Source organism: Polypterus senegalus, chromosome 3 (assembly GCF_016835505.1).
Source record: "Polypterus senegalus isolate Bchr_013 chromosome 3, ASM1683550v1, whole genome shotgun sequence".
Taxonomy (NCBI): domain Eukaryota; kingdom Metazoa; phylum Chordata; class Cladistia; order Polypteriformes; family Polypteridae; genus Polypterus; species Polypterus senegalus.
This window is the reverse complement of record NC_053156.1, coordinates 180433181-180460544: the sequence shown is the minus strand read 5'-3', so window position 1 is coordinate 180460544 and position 27364 is coordinate 180433181. Positions and strand designations below refer to the sequence as shown.

At 36.8% G+C, this 27364-nt stretch overlaps 1 protein-coding gene across 2 annotated transcripts in view; it reads left to right on the top strand.

Moving 5' to 3' along the window:
* Positions 1-5215: 5215 nt before the first annotated feature.
* The window catches only part of pdcd2 (programmed cell death 2), a 45614-nt gene continuing 23465 nt past the window's right edge, over positions 5216-27364 (top strand). For both annotated transcript variants that reach the window (XM_039748270.1, XM_039748271.1), the window contains exons 1-3: positions 5216-5626; positions 8598-8843; positions 18914-19066. In XM_039748270.1, coding sequence (XP_039604204.1) covers positions 5317-5626; positions 8598-8843; positions 18914-19066 — 709 coding nt within the window. In that variant the 5' untranslated portion in view covers positions 5216-5316. The remainder of the gene's footprint in view (positions 5627-8597; positions 8844-18913; positions 19067-27364) is intronic.

The following is a 27364-nucleotide window of genomic DNA, read 5'->3' as shown; positions in this document are numbered from 1 at the left end:
TCTGTCAGTTCATTAATGTCAGCACTAGATTTTTTAAACAATGAACAGTCAGTGTATTCAAAACACCTGTGCAGGCACTCAACAGAGTCCAATCCTCGTCTTAGTCTTTAATGTGTTTGCTTTCCATCTTTTCTCTTTAAAGATGAGTTTATGGATTGGAGTATGCTGGTGTGGTGAGATGTGAATATATATATATATATATATATATATATTATGACAGATAGGGGACGCTATCGCTCCCTTGAACCATTGTCCATCACTCCAGACACTAGGTAAAAGTCCAAGAATTTACTTTATTTAAATGCCACTGTGCACAAAGCACCCTCTCCTCCACTATACTCATTAACTAATCACAATAACCAATAACAAACAATGTTTCCCTCCCAGACGCGTTGCCCTCCTACCACCCAGCTCAGCTCGCCGTCTGGGAGCTTCCACAGTCCTTTTAAATACCCTGACCCGGAAGCGTTCCAATCCCCAGTCCATGTGACTCTCAATCAGGTAGTCAGGTACAAGTCCTTTCTTTTCACCCCGGAAGCACGTCGCTCTTCCTCTGATGCACTTCCGGGTTATAGGGCACAAAGAAGTCTTCGGTCCTCCCTGCAGCTCCCTCTTGTGGCCCCTGTAGTATCCAGCAGGGTCTTGTATAAAAACTACATGTCCCATGACTCCCTGCTGGTCTTCGGGGCACCTCCATACTGCAGGGAGGGCTCCATCTGGCGGCCTGGGGGTATTGGCCGGGATGACAAGCCGGCCACATCTCACACTATATATATATATATATATTGTGGCACCCCAGCCGGGACGCTCAGGAGGACCGGAGGAGGGCTTGTACCTCCTCCAGACCACTAGGGGGGTCGACTGCCCTGGTTGTATTGGGGGCCACGGGTAGAGGGCTTGGAAGCCCAACCCTGTAGGGGCCCGTGGCCATCGCCAGGTGGCGCCCCAGTGCCTGAAGAAACCTGGAGCCCAGCACTTCCGCCACACCAGGAAGTGCTGGGGGGAAGAAGACAGGGGACACCCGGAGGGCTTCCGGGTGCGCAGCCGGCACTTCCACCACACTGGGGCGTGTCTGCAGAGGAATGCCGGGAAGCAGCTGGAGCCCATCTGGGTTCCTATATAAGGGGCCACCTCCCTTCATTCAGTAGCGGAATTCGGGTGGAAGAAGGACGGAGCTGGAGAGAGGACTAGAGGCGGCCAGGAGAAAGGCATTTAGACTGTGAGGCCTGGACTTTGGGGGATCGGTGCTGGAGGCACTGGGGGTGCACGTAACGTATTTGTAAATATTGTATATAATAAATAAGTGTGTTGGGTGAACAAACGATGTCCGTCTGTTTGTGTCCGGGCCATCTACCACTATATATATATATATATATATATATATATATATATATATATATACACACATATATATATTGTCAATGAGTGGACACTAGGGGTCGCTGTTGCCCCGTGAACCCCAACGGACAGATGCAGACACTGGTTTAAAAGCACCAAGAAGTATTTTAATTGTCTTCAATATAGTGCCTCTAAAGCACCACATCCGCCACAATACACAAATAATCAATAATACAATTCAATCCACTACAATAAACCAATCCTCCACTCCCTGCAGCTCTGTCACACTCCCTCCCAACTCTGGCTCAGCTTGCTGGGTCTCTCATAGTCCTTTATATATTCTTTGACCCGGAAGCGCTCCTGTCCTTCTGTCCATGTGATTCCATAGCACTTCCGGGTCAGATAAAGACATATTTTTCTTCAGCCCGGAAGTACTTCTGTTTCTCTGTCCTCGTGACTTGGGAGTACTTCCGGGCTACCGGGAAAATAAAAATCCCGCATCTCCCTGCAGTGTCCTACGATGGCACCCACGGCACCCAGCAGGGCTGTGAAGCTGAACACCATCTCCCATGGTGCCCTGCGGGAATCCGGGGTACCTCCATGCTGCAGGGTAGACGCCATCTAGCGTTTTGGATGTGTCGGCTGGGATGAGCTGCCGGCCATCCATCACAATATATATACAGTATATAAATAAATTGTATATAATTAGATGACAAACACTACAATTACCATGAGCTTTCGGACAGGACATATGGGGACTGTGGGAGTGATGGGGGATTTGTTTGAAAAACGTGAATTGCATTCAGTAACCCGTTTGAGTCTTGACTTTCTATAATCAAGTAAGACTGAGGTGGCATGACAGCAGGACACGGTAGTGATCTGATAAACCTAGCAGTGGTTTTGCTCTTGATTCATAAGTGCCTTTGAAGTTCCTGTAGCACTGATCTGGTACTTGGATGTGATGAGTTGGGCATGTGACATATTGGTAAAAATTGTGAAGTTACTTGTTTAGTGTACACCGTTAAGAAAAGATGAGGCAACCATACATTTAAGGGGATGCTCTTAAGAGAGTGATCAACTTTAAATTTCTTGGAGTGCCAATGACTGACAAACTAAAGGGAACATAACACATTTCATCTCTTGTCAAAGAGGCACACAAATGCATCTGCTTCCTCAGACATGTGAGGAAAACTCAGATTTCTCCATCTGTTCATATTCACTTCTATAAGTGCACAGTAAAGATCATCCTTACTGGCTGCATTGCATCTTGCCATGGCACCTGCTCAGCTCATGGTCACAAAGCATCACGGAGGGTGGTGAAGTGCATACTGGCTCCCTGCTACTTTTTGTTTAGGATATATACAGCAGTAGGAGCCTTAGAAAGGCAAATAGTATGTAGTAAAGACCACAGGCATTTTCTTTCTAAAGAGCATAAGATTTTTGAACAGTGAATTATAATAGCAAATGTCATTAGAAATACTGTAACATCAAAAACATTGTGTGTGTGTATGTGTATATATATAATATATGTACATACTGTACATTTTGTATATATATATATATATATATATATATATATATATATATATATATATATATATATATATATATATATATATATATATAACTGCTCAAAAAAATTTAAGGAACACTTTGAAAACACATCAGACCTCAATGGGGAAAAAAAAAATCATGTTGACTATCTATACTGAATTGGACTGGGTAACGTGTTAGGAATGAGAGGATGCCACATTGTTTGAAAGAAATAAAAATTATCAACCTGAATTCAAAAACACCCCGAAAATCAAAGCGAAAAAATGATGTGGCAGGCTAGTCCATTTTGCTGAAATTTCACTGCAGCAACTTAAAATTGTACTCAGTAGTTTGTATGGCATCCACATATGCTTGTATGCATGCCTGACAATGTTTCATGTATATGATTGTGTGTATTGTATTATTGTATAGGCCAGTACAGTGGGACATTGTAGTGCTTCTGCATTGCAGTAAGGAGACCGGGATTCCTTGCATGGAGTTTGCATGTTCTACCCATGTCTGTGTGTGTTTCCTCCAGGTACTCTGGTTTTCTCCCTCAGTTCAAAGGCATGTTGGTTAGGTAGATTGGCACTGCTAAATTTGCTCTTTTTTGTTTGTGTCTGATGATTGTGTGTGTATATATGTATATATACTCCATGTATACAAAGAGTATTAGAGAAATTGCGTAATGTTTTCATATGACTTTTCATGCAATGCTCAGTTTTCTTCAGAACCATACGTCACATATTATAAATCTATATGTAATTTTTTTGTCTTAATTAGGAAAATACAACAAAGATACTCATGTCATTACAGTCAATTTAATGCACATATGTAAAACAAAATACCTTATATACAGGTATTGTACATCCACTCTAAGAAGGGTAGTAGTTCAGTTGTGTTTTAGCATGCAATAAATAAAACCTATGTAATGTCACATGCTTACAAATTGTAAAACTGCATTAACATTCAATTGCTGGCATAATCATGACTGGTGATCATGAAGAAGATGTAGTATTCCTTCCACGCATTAAGTTAGATACTAGCGATACTTCAACAAGTATCATCTTTCATCTTGCATATCTATCTATAGCAGTTCCTCAAAGTAATTCTTTATGCCTTACAATCAGAAGAAGCACATTATAGTTAGTGTTGTTAAAACTATAGGTTAAGATCAATTATGTTTTTATTGGTCATATTAGAAGTGGGCCAAAAATATTAATCACCCTAGTTTAAAGCAGTCACAGTCCTTCCCTGTTCAGATATTAAAATTGGAAAGGTGTGTATGTCAGCTTAAATGAGAACGAAGACAAAAGTATAGCCAAGTTACTGTGCTAATATCTGTAAATCATAAATTATCAAAATCTGTGCCAGTTGGAAGAGTGTATATAGATGATATTTCACCAAAGTTCTATACTGCCACGATCCTCAGTCAGATATATTCTAAGCATAAATTTGAATGTCCAGACCCCTGTGCTTGTAAAACAGGCATGTTTGGGTTAGTGCTTCCTTTTTAATGTTGACACAATCCTTAGCTACTGAAATGTTCAAATTAAATGGTGTCTATGCAGGCCTTCTTGAGATTGGACATGTTAGTGTTGGGTTAGTGTTGCTGACACAGTGACAACAACCTTAAATGTCTGACCAAACTTATATTAGAGGATGGCCTGTAGATTAGAGTTTCCACTACTTTCATGTAGGCATAATGTTTAGCTTTTGAGCTATTCAAATGAGTGTCTATCTTAACCTTTATGCCCATCCTAAAATCAGGAAGATTTGGGTTAGTATTGCTGGTGCAGTGACAACAATCCTAAATGTCTAACCTCAATTGTATTAAAGGAGGTTATTTAGTTTGCAGTCCACTATGGATGTTGACATACTCTTTAGTTTCTGAGATATTCGAATGAGAAGCTTGCCTGTGCAGGTCTTTATGCCTAAGATGAGTTTGCAATGATGACAATTTTAAATGTCTGATCCAGTCACTAATAGGGGTGGGTCTCTAGACTACATTCCACTGTGGTTTGATGCTGAACCAGTGCTTAGCTTTTGAGATATAGAAAGTAGCATTCTCATTCAATTATATATATATATATATATATATATATATATATATATATATATATATATATATATATATATATATATATGCAATATTAGCCATGATTATGCTATACCTAAATATCTCAAAAACATCTAATACATATTTGTTCGACTGTTGTAAAGTAATGGATGATTCTCCTGCGTTTCATTGCATCTATCAGTGTGTAATAGGTTAAAAAAACAGATAGACTTGAATATTAGGGGACTTTTATTTTGACACCTTTCATTTCGTTCACTACCGGAAGTACTCTTTTCAGTTACTTACTGTTGCCGGTTTCACAGTACTACTTTGCTGCGTGCTATAGTTTTTGGACTGTTTCGGAGCTTTCTTCTTTCTTATGACAAATGGCAGAGACTAAAAATGACACGTCTTTCGGCAGTGTGGAGCTAGGATTTGTGGAGCAAACAGAGGCTTGGCTTGTCCAGAGTTGTCAGTTCCCCAGCAAAGTAGGAGGAAAGCCAGCGTGGCTGAGCATGTCAGATTTGCCAAATCCTGATGATCTTCTCTGTAACAAATGCAGACAACCTGTTGTATTTCTTTTGCAAATTTACGCACCATTTAATGGGAAACCTTTTACTTTTCATCGATCTCTTTTTGTTTTTATTTGTAAAAACCCACAGTGTTATGCTGTTAACGACAATAGGTGTTTCAAAGGTGAGCTATACAATTCATTAGCCTACGAACTTATATTTTTTTATTAAAATTGCACACTTGTTTTGTTTATTCATTAAAATTTAGAGATTTTATCATTATATATTTATTGATGTGTTGTATGAATGTTTTAATAAACAGCCACAGGTAATAATGCACAGATTGAACGGAGCCGAAGTCATTTTTTGTCACTTTGTGTCATTGAGCATTCTGCCCTGTTTTGTTACGGTAACACAAAATCTTACCTCGTATTCTTGGACAGTGGGGAGCAATCGCAAATTTGTGATTGTGTAGAATGCTGTCAACAAGTATGCATTTTTTCCATTTTGTTCAATTCGACTTAAAGTTGCTTACCAAATCATGTTTTAAAATGACACGGGGTAGTGGCTGAAATAGTTAGAAAATAAATTGTTTAAATTATCTGAAAAGAAAACCCCATCGAATTTCTATTATTGGATAACATTTCTGTGTTTTGATTTACCCCGATTCCTTTTAATTATGTTGGTTTGAAATGTGTACAAGACAATGAAAGCGCAATAAAATAAAAGTTTTAGCTTTATACAATTATACGGGGACGCAATATTGAACATGGTTGCTTGTGTCATTTAATATACAATTTCTTCTCTTTTTAAAATGTTAATGGTATTTGACTTTACAGTGCCTTTAGTGATTACAGTAAGTATGTAAGCAAGACGCTTGTGAGACACAGTAAAGATCTGTTAGAGCTCGACAGTTTGGAGATGCAGTTTGTTTTTGGGTTGACGTCATTTGTAATGTCGTTTTTTTTATTATTCCGCAAGGGATGTGAACTAATGCTAGTGATGCATCTATTCTTGGATCTTTTCAATATATACATCAAAGAAATGATGTCATATGTTTACATAAAAAGATGACAAAACGGATGTTTATAATCTCAAATGATCTGACGTGTTCAAGATTTTCTGCAATTTAATAGTCCTGATAAGCCTTGAGCACTAACACACATAGATATTTAGTTTAAAACATATCGTTATGAAAGCAGCGTAAGTCCACTAATGCAGCATTTATTTTAAACAATGGATACATTTTTCTGCAACTGATTAATATGTTATTAACCATCACATGTCTAAAGTTAAAAGCAAATAGGGTTTGAATGAAAATACACAGCCAAAATTAACCATCAGCATTAAAAAAAAGACTATACCGAATCGCATAGTTTTAATTGCTTGGTTGCATTCTGTCTAAGTTCTGTAGCCTTAGGTGCATTCCAACAGAGGTGATACTTTGATGTGCACGTTTTCTAAATGTATAACCACAACATGGAGATAAAAAGATCCATAAGGCGAAGGCTGTGCAATTTGCCTTTGCCTTAACCTTCAACAAGTTTGTGTCACTCAGCCTTCAAAATTAAACAGATAGTTTCAGAAAGAAAAGGTAAATAATGTATACCAACTAGATAGAATTATTGTCCCATGAAGGAAATTTTCTTTGTCAAAAGGGTCTTACTTTTAACCAGATTTAAGATTTAACTAGAAAGGTTCAAGAGTAAAAAATGATTGGGCCCACAAGTTAGACTTTTGTAGTGTCATATTGTAGGGTAGAAGAGAAGGATGTGCAATCTTGTTGCCAAAATGCAAGACCATAATGCATTTTATAATGCATACAATAATACAGTTTTAAATATTATAGGCCATTGCTGTTGAGAATTACTTTGAAGTGTTTGGGGTGTGTATTCAATTATCCTACCAAATGAGAATTTTTTTCCTCGTACAGATAGGTAATTTTTTAAAGAAAGAAGAAAGGAATATTAATACCTGAAAAGTGACATTGCTTACGTATGTTCTTTACAAAAAATATAATCATGACTTTGCTGAATATGCAGCATTTGTAAAAAAAGGGTCTAAAAAGTGTGAAAGTTAAGGCTGGATTAAACTGAAGAAATTGTCATTTTTTATTTTAGTGAGTTTTATGAACAATATAAACATGCACATGTTGTACCATTCAAATACAGTTTTGTTCAATTGCTTATGACCATGTTTAGGATTAAATCCACATAGCTCTTACATATCAGTGGTTTGTCATTGTATTAGCAAGCTTATTTTGGTCTGTATCTGCTGTCATGATTAGCACTGTTTTTTCACAGTTCTTGGATTGGGGAGTGATTTCAGCCCCATTTCAGGTTCTCTACATTTTGTACTATGTCTTGGTATTTGCCTGTATTTTTCCTTTTATCCTGGGTTCTCTTAGCGTTGTTGTTCTATGCATACAGGATCAGAGTGGTTATGTATATATAAAATTATATGATACATATATAGGACAACTATTACATCATTTACATTGATCAAATATAAATCATAAACAATAAAACAAATCACATTCGACGGTTACCTATTAACAAAGACGTCATCTGAGGACATCATTGGTGTTCCCAGGCAGATTGAAACATGTATTCCCTCTGGTGTGTTCTGGGTCAACCATTCAGTCTCATGTAAACCACTGGAGTAGCAACTGTGTCATTCTAACTAAGTTTTCAAAACACATCGCCTTCTCTTGATTTGGAAAGGCACATATAGCAACAGTTTCTTGATATGAAATGGCAGATCTTGCACTCCTCCCCTTCTGGGTATTGTACAATATAGTAGTATTGCTAACCTGCACAAATCAATAAAATAAAGTGAAATAATATGGCCTGATGTGGTCTTCATAACCATAAATCTTGAGGGTCCTAATCACTCTTCATGTCTAGTTGCATTAATTTTAGCAAATGTTACTGGCACTGAGTGAATTTATACATGTATAATGTATTCATAATTGTACACCCCAGGTTTGTGTTTTAAGTAAATTGGTGTTCATGCTGCAGCATATTCTTTAATATTAAAAGATACTGTGTTTAAAATGTTAATACAAATAGAGACCTTTGTAGATTGTTTTCTGCAGCTGTCTTAAACTGTTGATTACTGATTTCTGGTTTTATTTTTGTTTTATTATTTTTCAGTTTTTAGGAGTCAGTTAGCTCGAAAAAATGACTTCTATCCATATGATCCCCCAAAGAACAACAAATCTGATGGCAGAAACACTGATGAAAAGGAGACTATGCAGAGTTATAATATAAAGCTCTGCAGTGTTTGTGGTTGTTTAGCACCCAAGTCATGCTCTCAGTGTCATATGGCCAGGTACTGTAGCAGGGAGCACCAGTTGATTCATTGGAAGGCAGGACATAAACAACAATGTTCAAAAAAAGGTAAGTGCTAATGCACTGTATAATTTGGTTTGACTGGTGCAGTTTAGGTTAGGCTTAGGTGAGTGATGTTGTTCCATAATACTGAATACTATATATCCCTTCTCTCTATTGTAATCAGTGTCTTTTAATAATTTTAAAGCAAAATAAAGGGAGATGTTAGAGCCTTGTGGGACTTTAATTAACCAAATATTAACTGTGCTAACTGAATATGTAACCAGAGCACAAGAACAGGAGGTTTTTGGATATATTTGATGTGTTTTTTGGGGGGGAGATGAAATATAGGACCGGTTTAAAATTGTTTTGCACACATTACAGGACGTTTTCAGAAATTTTTTAAGCAGCAGGAGATTTGAAAACTCAATGGATAAATAGGTAATTAATAATTTGGTTGCAACGGAAAACCGGCTGCAAAAGATGTTCCAAGAAAATAGCTTTAGTACTAATCATTGGGAGAAATGTTTGATACTAGAAAAAGTAAAAGACACAGAAAATATTGTAGGAAAGTCAACTTGATCAAAAGAGATAAGTTTAATGTTTGGAAAACAATAAAAGGATGTGAGTGCAATAGAAGTAGTAATGGCAAACTAAAATATGCAGAGTGTGAAATAGCACATGCTCTAAGCTTTTATTTCTCTGAAATTTACATTTGTAAAGAAGTCGACCTTCCAAGAGTAACAGGGAATGCTAAGGAGATACTTGGTGATCTTCAGATTTTAGAGCAAGAAATATTGCTTAGATTAAATAAGATAAATCAAACAAGTTGCTGGGAGCAGATGACATTTATTCTGGAGTGCTTAAAGAATTTAGCAAGTGTATATATAAAACCTTGAAACACATTTTTTAATAATAACTACACATTGAGGAAATTTGTAAGGACTAGAAGTAAGCAACAATATCCCATTTTTATGAAAAGACTCATTGGGTTGAAACTATATGCCAGCAATCTTAAAATACATGATGGGTAAGTTAATAGAAGAAGTTAGTTAGGGAAAGGCCCAAGGAAGCAACAGGTGTATTAGTGAATAGTCCACATGGTTTCTGTTTGGGGTTATCATGCTTCACTAATATGCTGGAATTCTGACATGAAACAACAAACTCAAACAATCAAGAAGGTGCATATGATATTGTTTACCTTGTAAGGTTCTACATGAATGGCTTGTGAGTAAAGTAAAGAAAGCTCATGTAAAATATTACAAATAAACAGTAAAAAATTTAGATTTGAATACACAATGTGAGGATTGAAGTACACCTTATATAAAGGACCTAGAAGTAGTAGTAGACTCCTCTCTTTGTACATTGAATCAGTAGTCAGAAACCATTTAGCCGAAGAGATATTCAGCAATATAACATTATTTTTACAGTACAAGTCAATGGGGATGTCAAATGAACCAATGCTTCTGGGCCAAGTTGATACCAAAATGAATTATTATCATTATCATCATCATTGTTTGATAACCCTGCTGGGGCATAGGCCACTGACAACGTTCCTCCAGTCATCTCTGTCCTCTGTCTTCTTCTCCATCTGGCTCCAGTTCTACCCTGTTCTCTTTATATCCGCTTCCACCTGCCTACACCATGTGTTCCTTGGCCTCCCCCTTTTTCACTTGCCCTGAGAATTCTATTATAATGCCTGCTGAGTTTTGTTGGTCGCTGGTTTGTGGAGTGTATGGTCTATCCATCCCCATACCAAAAAGGAAGAAAAGAAAAGTTGATTTGTGTGTGCTTTGAGACCACAAACCTTCACTAATTAAATGTAAGTTAGAATTGTTCAACTTGGAGATAGTGAGATCAGTTGCTTTTTAGCGTCATGTCCTACACTCTGTGATAAAGGAACAGATGCTTTTTTTTTTCATTCTCTAATACAGTAGTTTGTCTACTAATATTCATCTAAGTCTCCATCCATTTTCTAAGCGCTGTCAGGGTCATGTATATAGTACTATGGGATGTGGAAAGAAACTGTGCTGCTGGCAGTGCTAACAACAGTTGTAGCAAGTCAAAATCGAGGCAAGTTTCAAGTGAAGTGGCTATTTGGCTTGTTTACAGCAGCAATGACATTAGCTCCTCAGTTTTTTAATGCCAAAATAAAATATGTTTAGTATTTGCTTCAAAGCACAAAGCACATCTCTCTTGTAGTGTGACACGTGCAGTGTTAACATAAAGGGAAGTAATAGCAATAAGCACAAAACAGCATACTAATTTGTATCAGCATTTGGTTTTTGAAGGCAAATTAATGCTCATGAGTATAAACTCTAACTTGATGATCACAGTGAAAGCACATCCAGTATATCATGTATTAGAATGGTACATTGACAAATCCAAGCAGTTTCTAAGTTACAATTAATTAACAATGAAGTAAAGCCAGTCCAGTTAATTTCCTAATTCAGGCTAAGCAATAACAAATGTCTTATCAGTCTTACAAGATGCTTAAAAACAGCACATAAAGTGTTTTTTACCAGAGTTATTGAATAATGGATTAAACTAAAACTGACAAGTCTGATTTCACACAAGAAAGTTTGAAGTTGGAGCAAATGTAAAAAATGGGAGAAGATTTGGACCATTAAAGCAGCAGGAGTTTTTGATAATTGGAATTTGAATAGATTTGGCGTATTTGTTAATTATTACTTTTTAGTGTGTTTTTTTTATAACCAGCTGATGATGCAAATATAAATCTTACAATAACAAATGTTAGAAACCCAACAGAGGAATCCTCTGATAAACCAAATTTTAAAAGCATGTTACAAAAACAGCTTTAAAAAGTTTGTTTAAATGAAATTATCCTAAGCTATTTTGGAATTCAGAAGTTCAATAGTACAGATATGATAATGTTTAGATTTTCATTTAGTAAATTACAGGTTAGAAAATTACAGAGAGTACAATTAGAATGTGCACATGGTAAGATAAATTAGGTTGTCCATGATGATATCTTACTACAGGGGTTCTCAAACTCGGTCTTAGGGGACCCCTGTGGCTGCAGGTTTTTGTTCCAACCAGCCTCTGTTTTTAATTGGACTCCTGGGCTAATTAAGTGAACTGTTGTTTCCCAGATTCCCTGCTTTGGGAACAATATGCAAATTAGAAAACTAAGTTTGGTTTAAAAAAAAAAATATATATATATATTAAAATGTACTAAGCAGTTATATGTATTTTTTCTTTTTAACAGTATTTTCATCTTGATTGTCATTCTGCTTTTCTAGATGTTCTAATTGTTTAATCCGTTATTTACTACTTTGTGGGGCTGACGCTACAGTAGTTGCAGCCTTTCACGAATGAGTGTTGTTTACTTGGGTTTCTGCTCTGCTTGTTTTTAATTGTTATTATTAAGATTCAATGAAGGGAGCAAACTGCACAGAGGGCGAAATATAATAAAAAGAGAGTTAAGCATTTAAATCCATAGCAAAAACAGAAATATTTCTAAGTTTCTTATAAATGTAAAAATCATGCTGCTGTGCTTTTCTGAATGTAGAGTAAAAGATAAATAATACCAGCTAATTAAATGAGATCAGTGCTATCAGATGTTGTCACTGATTAGGAATCTGGTTGGAACAAAAACCTGCAACCACAGGGGTCCCCCAGGACTGGGTTTGAGAACCCCTGTCTTACTACAGTATATAAACCCTGTACTGAAATGCCTCTCTGTGATATTACCAACCACCAGTTGGTGTTACACTGGGGGAATCCCTAGGTCTTTCACACACAAAGTTCAAGTCTTTCATTGTAATTCAATATTTATGAATGCCATAACTAGTATACTTAAATGATATACCATTATTTTAAATGTGCTATTACCATCAGTATTTATATATTTTAAAATTTTATATTCTGTTACAGTAAAAGGCACAATATTGGTCATTTCAGTAATGGAGTTACTTATAATTAAAAATCCAAAGAAAGGAATTTCTGTTTTGCCATGGTATTAAATAGGTATCAAGTATTGTGAAAATTCACTAATAGTGGTATTGAGTACCAGAATTCTGGAATCGTGACATCCCTACCAATTAAGACAAGTTTTGTGTAATCAATGCAGTTTACTAGTGAGACCTCACCTGGAGTACTAGTGTAATTTTAGTTTCCATATTAAAAAATAATGATCACGGCACCTCTAGAGAAAGTCAGATAACAGCAACTAGGCTGATTCTAGGATCAGATATTATTAAGGAATGATTGAATCAGTTGAACCTTATCAGTTTAAGCAAACCAAGATTAGGAATAGGCAACATGCTTCAAATGTTTACAGTTAAACAGGAAAGTAGTACTGTGCATCCCAGCTGTCTTTCTCATCTGTCTTAGCAGACAATGTTAGTAGTTGTTAGCATTGACATACTACAGACATACTATCTACTTTAAAAACTTTTTTTTTTCCAAATTTGAAGGACAAGTATTGTTTTGCGCAATATCCATCCATCCATTTTCTAACCCGCTGAATCCGAATACAGGCTCACGGGGGTCTGCTGGAGCCAATCCCAGCTAACACAGGGCACAAGGCAGGAACCAATCCTGGGCAGGGTGCCAACCCACCACAGCAATATCCATAAAGATCTAATTTGTTTTTTTTTTGTGAAATACTTCTGAGATCCATATCATAGAACGCTATTATGTTTCCAAATTACATCTCAAAAAAGAAAGATCTGAAGCAAAAAAAGACTTGGTGCCAGTGCTGATCTTTGCTTGATGTTAATATGTTAGTGCAGACAGCGTCTGTAACCTATTCAGACTTCAGCAAATACTCAAAACAACAGATTTGAATAAATCTAACTAAGAACTGTTCCTCACTGACCTACAGTAACTAAATTCTCAATCTTGTACAGCAGAATACTATTGGCAGTAGTATAAATAGCTGCATTTTAAGTTACAAACATAATGACATTATCATTCCTTGTATCGGATGATGTTAAAATATCATTTACAGCCTGAGACTGAGAATAGGAAGAAAGACAGACTGAAATTCCTTATAAATCTTTTTATTTTTCAGTTAAGGTACAAAATGCAATATCAGAGATAATTAAAGCTACCTAATGTTGCTGTTTCTGTTTATTTATCAAAAGTAATCAAATAACCTGATGTGTTTTCATTAACAGACTGGAGAAGTGCACTTGAATATTAAGGCCATTGCTACATGTCTGATTATGTGATTATTTGGGAAGTTTCACATTTAAGAAAAAACACACAAAATCAACAAGGAATTTGTTTAGGTTTCTGCATCCAAATCCATAAGAAACTGTAATTTCACCCATCATATTTACTTTGTAGTAGCTTGTGGCCATTGTAGCCTACCTAGGTAAAGAATTAGAAATAATGATTGGAAGGGGGGTAAGTTACAGATAATGTCAACATTTTACCATACTAAGGAAATGTTTTAAACATTTCTGGTGTAATGTAATAGGTCAACCTTAATTCATATTTCTTGCAGAGACATAATTTGAATAGGCATATGTTACAATAAAAGTGCAGTCACGAAGTCAAGTGTTCCAAACAAGGGTCGTATATTTCCATCATTTCACATTAGCCATAGTAATGAATATATATAGAGGAGAAGCAGACTAGTATAATTTGTTCATAAAATTGATGAGGTGTTATCATTCATTCACCAGTCTTTTTGTGCAAGCAAAATTACAGTACACCCAATCCGCATCAGTAATAAATGAAGGCTAATTATAGTACAGTCAGTATAATGGTGAATTGGTCTTTCTTTCTGTCATTCTGTCTTTATAGCTGACTTTCATTCTGTGGATGTAGACAAGAAAGTCACTATAAAATTGAATTTCTATATCACAAAAAGCGTTTCCCTTTGTACCTCTGAGAGTCAAGGTTGCTGGCAAAGCTCAAATAGCAGTTGCCTAAATTATTCAAGGGGCTACATTAAATTTAAAATCAAAAGACCAAACCAATTAAAACCAAAATCAGATCCTGAAGAGGTTATTTGAATGAGCACACTTTCTTTGTTTTTCTTTAAAATTTTTAAAGTTTGGACATTGTTTAATGCATATTTCCCGTCATGAGGTCGTTTGTTACATAGTGCGTGCAATATGTTCCTATCAAAGCACGATGCCTAAAGCACTAAAATGGTGGCGACTAGGATTGAGCCATGTGTATCGTGTATGGTAATATCTTAATTGTTGTTTTAATGATACGCAAGGTGACATTATCGAGTAAGTCATTCACTTTGCAAAAAACAATAAAAAAGACCTAGAGAGTGCACTCATTCACTGCATTCTTAAATGAGAATACACATCTGGGGCAACCCATTTAAAAGCTGTAGTAAATAGCTGTGAAATCCTGCACTGCAAAGGTTACATGCACAGAGCTTCTTTCTAAACACCCACCCTCAACTTTTCAAAGGCATGAATTTTAAACCAGGTTCAGTGAGCAAGCAAAAAAAAAAAAACTGAACAAAAGTCTCAGCACTGAGAGTATATACTGAAAAAGCTGAAGTTGCTGTTATCAGTTCAGGACATCAGTAGTATAAGGTAACTGAATTTTAATGATTAATTTGGACATTTTAGTGAGCGCCTTGAGAGAAGTGCTTTAGTAAGCTATGATATCCTTCTGTCATTCTGACTATTGCATCACTATATTATGGTCTATAGATATACTGTGTGTTAAAATGCTGCAGCTATTGTGCCATGGCATGTTTGCATTTCCAGTTAGACAGTAATGTTAATTTCCTTTCATTTTTCATTTAGATGTACCATGAGATATTGAATGCTGTGCAGCCTCCTATATGCTTCTACTGATGTCGTTAGGTAGATTTGTTAAAAAGATACAAAATACAAAGAGGACTGTTTGATTTTTGTTAGGTAGATTCCCCAGAGGGGACTGGGAGGTCTATTGGTCTGGAATCCCTACAGATTTAATTTTTTTTCTCCAGCCTTTGGAGTTTTTTTTTTTGTTTGTTTTTTTCTGTCCACCCTGGCCATCGGAACCTTACTTATTCTATGTTAATTAATGTTGACTTATGTTTATTTTTTATTGTGTCTTCTATTTTTCTATTCTTCATTTTGTAAAGCACTTTGAGCTACATTTTTTGTATGAAAATGTGCTATATAAATAAATGTTGATTGAATGCTGATTTGTGTGTGTTGAGTTCTGAAATCTGCATTCCTTCGGCTCTTTGCTATCAACAATCTTAACAGAAGGGTGTGACACATCGTTGACATCAAATTCATATTTTGCTGTTCATATTTTCATGCTGATGTTTACTCAGCTTAGAAATCTAATCTGAAATTACTAAGGTGTACTGCATGATTACCTTAATTGTATCTGCCACAAACCACTTTATAGTTGTAACAAAAATGACTTGCAAAAACTGAATAACAGAGCTAAATGTAGCTGCATATTATAAAATCATTCAGTCTTTGCAGGTTTGCAAACCAAAGTTTTTATTTTTAAATTATTTTAATGAAACCAATATTGTGCTACCTGTGTAGTGCTGACACAGCAGGCATGTCTGCTAACTAAGCAAGTTTAATAAAATACTGTAGTAAAAAGTCCACAGTGTCTTCTTTTTCTTTGTTATAAAAATGCATCATGTATAATAAACGTATGCCCAGTGGTTTAATAGGTAATCACAATAGAAGTGGCAAGATGAAGCAATAAAATAAAGTTGTAGTGGGATTCTGTTTTAAAAAGATGCAGTAAAATATATATATATATATATATATATATATAAAATATGCCACCTGCAGCTCAAAATTGTACAGTCATAGTTTATGAACAGATTGCGTGAAACTGCTATCATAGCAAAGTTTTGGTTTGGTTGCTACAAGAACACAGAACACTGATGTAATTTAAATGCTTGAATATAAAGTTTAAAAAAAAAAAAAAGTTTGTCACTTTGTTAGGTACACCTTGCTACCTTGCGGTTGAACCTCCTTTTGCTTTCAGAACTGCCGTTATTCTTTATGGCATAGATTCAAGAAGGTGGTGGAAGCCTTCCTCTTGGATTTTGGTCTATATTGACATGATAGCATCTTGCATTTACTGCAGATTTGTTGGCTGGACCTATCCATGCTGCAAATCTCCCATTCTACCACATCCCAAAGGTGCTCTATTGGATTAAGATCTGGTGACTGTCCATTAGAGTACAGTGGACTCATTGTCATGTTCAAGAAACCATTTTGAGATGATTTGAGCTTAGTGACATGGTGTGTTATCCTACTGGAAGTAGTCATCAGAAGATGGGTACACTGTGGTCATAAAGGGATAGACATGGTCAGCAACAAGACTTGGGTAGGCTATGGCATTTAAACAATGCTCAGTTTGCACTAAGAGGCCCAAAGTGTGCTAAGAAAATCTCCCTCACACTATTATAATACCACCACTAGTCTGAACCGTTGATAACAAGGCAGAATGGAGCCATGCTTTCATGTTGTTGAAGCCAAATTCTGACCCTGCAATCCGAATGCTGCAGCAGAAATTGAGACTCATCAGACCAGACAATATTTTTCCAATCTTCAGTTGTCCGATTTTGGTGAGCCTGTGCAAACTGTAGATTCAGTTGCCTGTTTTTAGCTGATAGGCACCCTGTGAGTTCTGCTGCTGCTGTAGCCTACCTGCTTGAAGGTTTGATGTGTCGTACATTCGGAGATGCTCTTCTGCATATGTCAGTTGTAACAAGTGGTTATTTGAGTTACTGTTGCCTATCACCTCGAACCAGTCTGGCCATTCCCTTCTGACCACTGCCATCAACAGGTCATTTTCAGCCAGAAAACTGCCCCTCACTGAATATTTTCCCTTTTTAGACCATTCTCTATAAACCCTAGAGATGGTTGTGTGTGAAAATACCAGTAGATCAGCAAGCAGTTTCAGACAATCTGTCTGGTACCAACATGCCACATTCAAAGTCACTTAAATCGCCTTTCTTCCCCATTCTGATGCCGGGTTTGAAATTCAGTAGGTCATCTTGACAATGTCTACATGCCTAAATGCGTTGAGTTGCTACCATGTGATTGGCTGATTAGATTTTTGCGTTAACAAGCAGTTGAACAGTTGTACCAAAAAAAGTGGCATGTGAGTGTATATTTAATTGTGCATCAATTTTCTTGGCATGAATTTCAAAAAATGTTAAGCACTGCCTGGGAACTGTTTATGGATTTTCATTATTTATGTAAGTTTGTGCAACAGAAAATTTTGCACTGGCGGTCAGCCACTAAATTTTCTGTTTACAAAAAACACAACATTTCGAAATTTCTTTTCACGGCACACCAGTATTTATGGATACCTTCTTTTATTAGTTAATTTAGCAAAACCAGGAGTTCTACTGGTGCATTCACATTGCTAATCTGGAACAGGTTATGCATTGCTGGAATTTAACAATTTGACATATGATGGTTAGGGTACCTCAAGTGCTCTGTGATGTTTGAGGTATCTCAGTTGCTTTAGCTATCTCGCAAGATATCAGTATGTTTTTGTAAAAAAAGAGACCTAACTAGCTATAAAAATTTTCTTGGGTGACCCAATATATCTGGACAATACTGTATGTGTGCACTTACAGGCGATGGCTGTGGAGTCTAATTTTTGATCCACAGATTATTGCAACACTGGATACTGAAGGTTCTTTTTTAAAGAGGCATTCATAAATCCCTTTCTTTCAAGTACCATCTTTTGTTTGCTTTATCAAAGAGGTGGTTTAGTCTGATAATGATGTTTTGTTTGAACAGTCAAAAAGTACCATGGAGGAAGTTTCTTAGATCCGCAATTTGGCAAAATTGTTCTGTTTTTTAATTTGGAGATGCCTTTTAATCTCTTTCTCCAGCCACAACAGGTTCTTCGATTTTCTATTCATTTAGGAGTAGAGAACCTGTAGAGGAGATGTGAATTAGATATTTTGTTTTACTGGTCCATTTAATTTAGTTGGTTCTGTGGGATCATACGTTCAGTTCTGGTAAGTGTTGCCTTGGTGTGGAAATTGGAATTGTTAAAACAAACACTGTAAAAGGAAGTTTTATGTTAAAATGGTTATTTTCCTTCTAGAGGTCACTAGGTGCTAGCAATAGAGAAGAAGAATTGTTTTATAGAACACAACTATGATAATATTAATCAGGAATCCTGTATTTTAATCTTTTAAACTGTAGATTTTTCAGATCCTTCTGTACCAGAAAACACATTTCTTTTCCCTGAATATTTGATTGTGACTGAGCTAGAAGAATTGACGCCTGAAAAGAGTGCCAGTGAAGTGAATGATGAAACACAGCAGTACTTGCCAACTGAGAAAAACAGCAGTGATGGTAAGACTATTAATGATCTTGGACATCTTTACTGCAGTTTAAAACTTAAGTACAGAGAAATTCCCTGTCTTATTTCCAGTACACAAGAGTAACAGCATTTATTTTATCAAAAACATCTTTATAGTAAATACATTTTCATGAGTGCAGTTACAGCACTGTTCTTTGCATATATTGAAGCAGAGGCCAGTTGAGTGACTTGCTTATAGTCAAACAGAATTCAGTTTACTGTCTTACCTTAGTTACAAGGTCACATATTCTTCCGTTGATCAAAAATCCATGCTTCGATCCTCACCTTGTTTGTACAGCTTCCATTGGTGGCGGAAGTGTTTGGAAGCCTGCTATGTATACATTGATGCTTCATGAATAGAGTGAGGTACCACATTACTCGTTAATGAATGTAGTTTGCAATGAAAATGTATGCAGTTATGGACTTCAGTAATATAAATTGCTTAATGCCTAAACAATACAATAAGGTACAGTAAAACTTTGATTATCCATCGGGGTCGGGACCGAGGCCATGATGGATAAGAGAAAAGATGGATAATAGAACAACTACTTTTAAAATGATATACAGTAGATTGCTTTAGTGAAATACTCTTATTTATTTAAAAAAAGCTATATTAACAAAATTAATTAATGCATATAATATTGTAATTACCAGCATAATAAGCAAATATAACTCAGAGGTAATGGAATTTTCTATGTTTTACTTGGAATCTTTCTTCCATAACAGTGCTTCTTTTTTATACTCCATTATCTGGGTTACATTGCATATCTCCAAAACAGTTAATGAAAGCTTTCCCTACCAATAATTACCTCCTGCCACTCATGTTCTGTGTTTTTCTATACCACTTCCACTTATTGTCTCCTGACTCCATCCATCCATCCATTATCTAACCTGCTACATCCTAACTACAGGGTCACGGGGGGTCTGCTGGAGCCAATCCCAGCCCACACAGGGCGCAAGGCAGGAAACAAACCCTGGGCAGGGTCCCAGACCACTGCAGTGTCTCCTGACTCCCTACTCAATACTTCCTTGTGCCACACCTTCAATTTTCTCCTAGCTTCTCCGGTTACTCATCTCTGAAGAGGTGTGTCCACCCCTTACAGAACAGAAGCCCTTCACTCAGTCCTGCCACTTATACAGCATTCCACCCCTTTTCTGCTCTCGTACAGCGCATCACAAGCTGCCTGCACGCCACAATATATTAACAAAACATTAATATTAACAAGAAGGCATCAGAAATTTCTGAAATAGACGATGAATATGCCACATCTCCAAATGAGGCATTTTACAGAAAAAAACAGGCTGTATGATCAAAATGTGATATCTTGACAACAAAAGAAACTGAACAACTCATCTTTAAATCACAACATCATTATTGTGACCATATAGAATAGGCTAATAAGATTTTAAATTTACAAACAGAAAGTTTGCAGTGAATAATAGAAATTACCAGTGCAGCTGAGAAAAAAAACAAGGGCCATAAAAATACAGGTGGAATCCAATTTTAATGAAAATAATGGGACCATAAAAATATTTGTTTTAATGAATATGAGGAGAACCAGCATTTGCCATCAGTAACAGTGGTTGCGCAAGGATTGGGCTGCCAGCCATCCTCATTTTCCCAGACCTGTTGTCATTTTTTATATGCCTTGGACTGTCTGAGAGGAATTTATAAAATTTTTAAAGTCCGGAATTTTGTCTCCTAAACTTTGAAAATCTCCTTAACCTTATCATTTTTAAAATTTGAAAGCCATACATCAATCAGCATTTGCAGAAGTAGTGCATAAACTTTTTTCCCAGAATCTTCACTCCATTCCGGTAGTAAACAACGCAGATATTGATGAGAAAAGAGACAACCGTTCGAGTTCTTGGCTTTTGTCTGTCCAACTTGGCTTTTTCACTTTATCTTTTGAATTTAGCTTTATATTCTTGGTGAGTAAACAGTTCATTCTAAATTCATTCTAAAAATGAAATTATTCAAAATCGAAATTACAATTTCATGTTTTGTATGTGAGATTTCGATTCTTCTTTCAGCAGCTTGGTTAAATAAGGAATTTTTTACTTAAGTGTGAGTAAGTGCTGCTTTGTAATATTTTAATGGAAAATATTGTTATTACCACCTGTTGTTCCAAAATGGATTTATAATGTTAAATAAATGAGTCAACTATTAAAGTTTCAGTTAATTAAAAAATCACGCATTTATTCTGTCATATAAATGTAATCTTTTTTTTAGCTATCAGGTGATGAAGTAATAAGTCACTTCTTCAAGTAATTTTATAATATTTTCATAATTCTTATATTTACATAAATTCAGGAATACCCATTATGCCGAAAAGAAAGTGCAACTTAATAGACAACTTGAACAATCCTTGTTTTATCAGATTTACTGAGTAAAATAGCTTCAGTGGAAAAATATAAAAGAATGTAGATAAATGGAAATACACTAAATTGAAAAGAGTAAAGTTACTTTTATTTTACTAGAAGTGAATTTACCAAGTGTATCATTTTAACAGGTTTTCGACAGTTAACTATCCAAATAAGAATGGGAGGAATGAAGTTAACTTACTAGGGAGAACCTGTACTATCAAGAAAAACATTATACAGGTAGTTGTGGCCAGGAAAGCAGATGACTTGAAATGAGAAGGAAAGATTGGGTAACATCCTGTTATCCCATTTTATTATGAAAGAAAAAGACAGCTGATAAATGGCTCAAGCATAAACAAAGCATGGGTCACTCATAAGGGCAAGCATTTGGGAGCGCTGTCCTTCGTAAGTGTCAGTTGGGTATCTGGTGCCAACCATTGAGAACAGGCAGGCCTTATAGGGCTAGGACCTGAAGAGGTGGAGTTTTCTTTGTTTGGTCGGCATGGTCCTGCACCCTCCTTTGGATGTCTTTTCTAGGATGTATAAGAGGAAGAAGATAATGTTAGTGATCACTCCTTTCCTGGGGTTGAACTTCTTACCTCACCAGAGCAGGAAGGTTCCCTTAAAAGTACAGTATCTCACAAAAGTGAGTACACCCCTCACATTTTTGTAAATATTTTATTATATCTTTTCATGGGACAACACTGAAGATATGACACTTTGATACAATGTACAGTAGTCAGTGTACAGCTTGTATAACAGTATAAATTTGCTGTCCCCTCAAAATAACTCAGCACACAGCCATTAATGTCTAAACCACTGGCAACAAAAGTGAGTACACCCCTAAGTGAAAAATGTCCAAATTGTGCCCAATTAGCCATTTTCCCTCCCTGGTGTCATTTGACTCGTTAGTGTTACAAGGTCTCACGAGTGAATGGGTAGCAGATGTGTTAAATTTGGTGTTATCGCTCTCACACTCTCTCATACTGGTCACTGGAAGTTCAACATGGCACCTCATGGCAAACAACTCTCTGAGGATCTGAAAAAATGAATTGTTGCTCTACATAAAGATTGCCTAGGCCATAAGAAGATTGCCAACACCCTTAAACTGAGCTGCAGCACTGTGGCCAAGACCATACAACTGTTTAACAGGACAAGTTCCACTCGGAACAGGCCTCACCATGGTCGACCAAACAAGTTGAGTGCACGTACTCGGCATCATATCCAGAGGTGGTATTTTGAAAATACAGTGGTGTGAAAAACTATTTGCCCCCTTCCTGATTTCTTATTCTTTTGCATGTTTGTCACACAAAATGTTTCTGATCATCAAACACATTTACCCATTAGTCAAATATAACACAAGTAAACACAAAATGCAGTTTTTAAATGATGGTTTTTATTATTTAGGGAGAAAAAATCCAAACCTACATGGCCCTGTGTGAAAAAGTAATTGCCCCCTGAACCTAATAACTGGTTGGGCCACCCTTAGCAGCAATAACTGCAATCAAGCGTTGGCGATAACTTGCAATGAGTCTTTTACAGCGCTCTGGAGGAATTTTGGCCCACTCATCTTTGCAGAATTGTTGTAATTCAGCTTTATTTGAGGGTTTTCTAGCATGAACCGCCTTTTTAAGGTCATGCCATAGCATCTCAATTGGATTCAGGTCAGGACTTTGACTAGGCCACTCCAAAGTCTTCATTTTGTTTTTCTTCAGCCATTCAGAGGTGGATTTGCTGGTGTGTTTTGGGTCATTGTCCTGTTGCAGCACCCAAGATCGCTTCAGCTTGAGTTGATGAACAGATGGCGGACATTCTCCTTCAGGATTTTTGGTAGACAGTAGAATTCATGGTTCCATCTATCACAGCAAGCCTTCCAGGTCCTGAAGCAGCAAAACAACCCCAGACCATCACACTACCACCACCATATTTTACTGTTGGTATGATGTTCTTTTTCTGAAATGCTGTGTTCCTTTTACGCCAGATGTAACCGGACATTTGCCTTCCAAAAAGTTCCACTTTTGTCTAATCAGTCCACAAGGTATTTTCCCAAAAGTCTTGGCAATCATTGAGATGTTTCTTAGCAAAATTGAGACAAGCCCTAATGTTCTTTTTGCTTAACAGTGGTTTGCTTCTTGGAAATCTGCCATGCAGGCCGTTTTTGCCCAGTCTCTTTCTTATGGTGGAGTCGTGAACACTGATCTTAATTGAGGCAAGTGAGGCCTGCAGTTCTTTAGACGTTGTCCTGGGGTCTTTGTGACCTCTCGGATGAGTCGTCTCTGCGCTCTTGGGGTAATTTTGGTCGGCCGGCCACTCCTGGGAAGGTTCACCATTGTTCCATGTTTTTGCCATTTGTGGATAATGGCTCTCACTGTGGTTCGCTGGAGTCCCAAAGCTTTAGAAATGGCTTTATAACTTTTACCAGACTGATAGATCTCAATTACTTCTGTTCTCATTTGTTCCTGAATTTCTTTGGATCTTGGCATGATGTCTAGCTTTTGAGGTGCTTTTGGTCTACTTCTCTGTGTCAGGCAGCTCCTATTTTAAGTGATTTCTTGATTGAAACAGGTGTGGCAGTAATCAGGCCTCGGGGTGGCTAAGGAAATTGAACTCAGGTGTGATACACCACAGTTAGGTTATTTTTAACAAGGGGGCAATTACTTTTCACACAGGGCCATGTAGGTTTGGATTTTTTCTCCCTAAATAATAAAAAAAAAATCATTTAAAAACTGCATTTTGTGTTTACTTGTGTTATATTTGACTAATGGTTAAATGTGTTTGATGATCAGAAACATTTTGTGTGACAAACATGCAAAAGAATAAGAAATCAGGAAGGGGGCAAATAGTTTTTCACACCACTGTAGATGTATGAGTGCTGCCAGCATTGCTGCAGAGGTTGAAGGGGTGGGGGGTCAGCCTGTCCGTGCTCAGACCATACGTCACACACTGCATCAAATTGGTCTGCATGGCTGTCATTCCAGAAGGAAGCCTCTTCTAAAGATGATGCACAAGAAAGCAAGCAAACAGTTTGAAGACAAGCAGAGTAAGGACATGAAATACTGGAACCATGTCCTGTGGTCTGATGAGACCAAGATAAGCTTATTTGGTTCAGACAGTGTCAAGCATGTGTGGCGGCAACTAGGTGAGGAGTACAAAGACAAGTGTGTCTTGCCTACAGTCAAGCATGGTGGGGGGAGTGTCATGGTTTGAGGCTGCATGAGTGCTACTGGCACTGGGGAGCTACAGTTCATTGAGGGAACCATGAATGCCAGCATGTACTGTGACATACTGAAGCAGAGCATGATCCCCTCCCTTCGGAAACTGGGCCGCAGGGCAGTATTCCAACATGATAATGATCCCAAACACACCTCCAAGACAACCACTAAAGAAACTCATGGTAAAGGGCCTGGACTGGCCAAGCATGTCTCCAGACCTAAACCCTATTAAACATCTGTGGGGCATCCTCAAACGGAAGGTGGAGGAGTGCAAGGTCTCTAACATCCACCAGCTCCATGGTGTCGTCATGGAGAAGTGGAAGAGGATTCCAGTGGCAACCAGTGAAGCTCTAGTGAACTCCATGCCCAAGAGAGTTAAAGCGGAGCTGGAAAATAAGGTGGCCACACAAAATATTGACACTGGACACAATTTGGACATTTTTCACTTAGGGGTATACTCACTTTTGTTGCCAGCGGTTTAGACATTAATGGCTGTGTGTTGAGTTATTTTGAGGGTACAGCAAATTTGCACTGTTATACAAGCTGTACACTGACTACTTTTACATTGTATCAAAGTGTCATATTTTCAGTGTTGTCCCATGAAAAGATATAATAAAATATTTACAAAAATGTGAGGGGTGTACTCACTTTTGTGAGATACTGTATATGTGTGACACATCCTTACTGAGCGTCTCTATATTAGAGGACACCTGTATATATCAACAAATAGTTCTTTAAGAATCTACACTCAATTATAACCTAAATAGTCTAGAATTCAAGACATTCACACCTTCAAAACTTGACTCTACAATGTCCTAAAGTAGTAGGTGGCATGGCCCTACCTAACTTTCAGTTTTACTCCTGGGCAACGGGTATATATACACTATGAAGACCTGTAAGTCAGCACAAATTAATGAATTTATAACAGCATGGTCCTCAATGAAAAATCAAATCTTGCTGTACTACTTTATATGCCCTTCATTGTGCCCCAGTAAATACTAACTTTTGTCAATATACCACTATTCCAGTCGTCCAGCAGTCACTCAGAATTTGGAGCCAATGCAGGACATACTTCATGGCATAACTTCAAGACTTCTTTTACCTGTTGCTCCTTTACACGATAATTGCCTTTTTCAACCTTCTCAAAGCTGCACGGTATTTAATCTTTGGAGAATACTCAGGATTAAGACACTTGGAGAGCTGTATATAGATAACATTTGCATCTTATGAACAATCACACTTGAAATTTAATTTTCTAGCGGCTTTGTTTTTCCACTATTTTCAAATAAAAAATTTTGTTTAAAGAAACCCACCACATTTTCCACACCTTCCACTCATTTCTATTCCATAGGCAATACTGTGTACTACAGTTCATACACTCTGGCTCTGTATGCGCAGCACACTCAATAATTCAGCTTAAACACTTTCATCGATTACTTCTGTTTAAAACTGTCAAAAGCGACCCGAGATCATTGCAACCTAGCCCCAGCACCATTAGGGTACAAGTTTTCAGAGTTCACCAAATTAACAAAATTTTGTACAGAAATCGTTAAATGCTTATCAGACTGTCTTGGTGTTGCATTCACTCCTAACCCATTAACAGTTCTATTTGGTGTATTCCCAGATGGGCTTAGCCATACTACTTGCTTAACTGGAAGATTTCCAGCCCAGATTTTATACCTCAATGAGTAACTGATTTTCTGTATTATTTGAAATTGGGGGGAAAACAAATTCTGACATAGAGTATCTGTCCAAATTTTTTTTTATTTAAAAAAAAAAGAATGAGCTTTCATATAAGAGGTATAAATTTGCTTTTACTTTTATTTTTTTTCTCTGTTCTTCTCTTAGATAGAGAGAGAGGGAGAGGTTAGGAGCATGTACTGATGCAGCGCATTGCTGCACCCACCACATAACAAGCCAACTAAGGCTTCCAGATTAGGACCCAAGTGCAGCCATGCAATGGGTGACACCTCAGCACCAGACCAGTTCAGATGAAGGTTGGGGTTGAATTCTTGTTTTTTTTTGTTTGTTTTCTTTTCAGATTTTGTTTTTCTTATTTTTCTTTCTTTTTAAAATCTTTGGTGTTTTTTGTAGAATGGCTTTCCTAGAATGACTGCTGTATTGTATACTCTGTTACTTTCTTTAAGAAAAATTTATAAAAAATAAAGAAATATTACTTAAATGCCGTCTATGTGACATTACCTAATTTAGTAGTTTTCAAAATCCGTTCTGGGGGCTAAGTCTGGCTACCTGTTTCATCTCAATCAGTTGCTAACTTGCTTTATTTCCCAGTTTCTGTGTTTTGGTATCCATTCATAAATTACAGAACTGAGTTTCCTACATTTTTATTATATGAAAAATTCATCTTCATCACCACAATTTTTAGCCTGCATTTTCACAGTTTTCTGTTTAGCATGCTAGCTTTATGTATTTGCTTTGCAGCATTTCAGAGTATTTGCCTAGATGTCTACTCTACTTATCATTAATTGTCATTGTTAGGTTATAATTAAGGAAGCAAGCTCCAAAGAAAATAAGTGGTAAGTTAACAGGAACTAAGAGATTAAAAAATGTAAAACTATGGCAAAAATGAAAAAAAAATTCTAAATTTGTTGGAATTCTAAATCTAACACTACTGTGCTTTTCTAAATGCAGAAAAAGAGAAGAAAATAATGACCAGTTCTTAAAACAGTCTGGTCAATAAGACATATGAGGAGT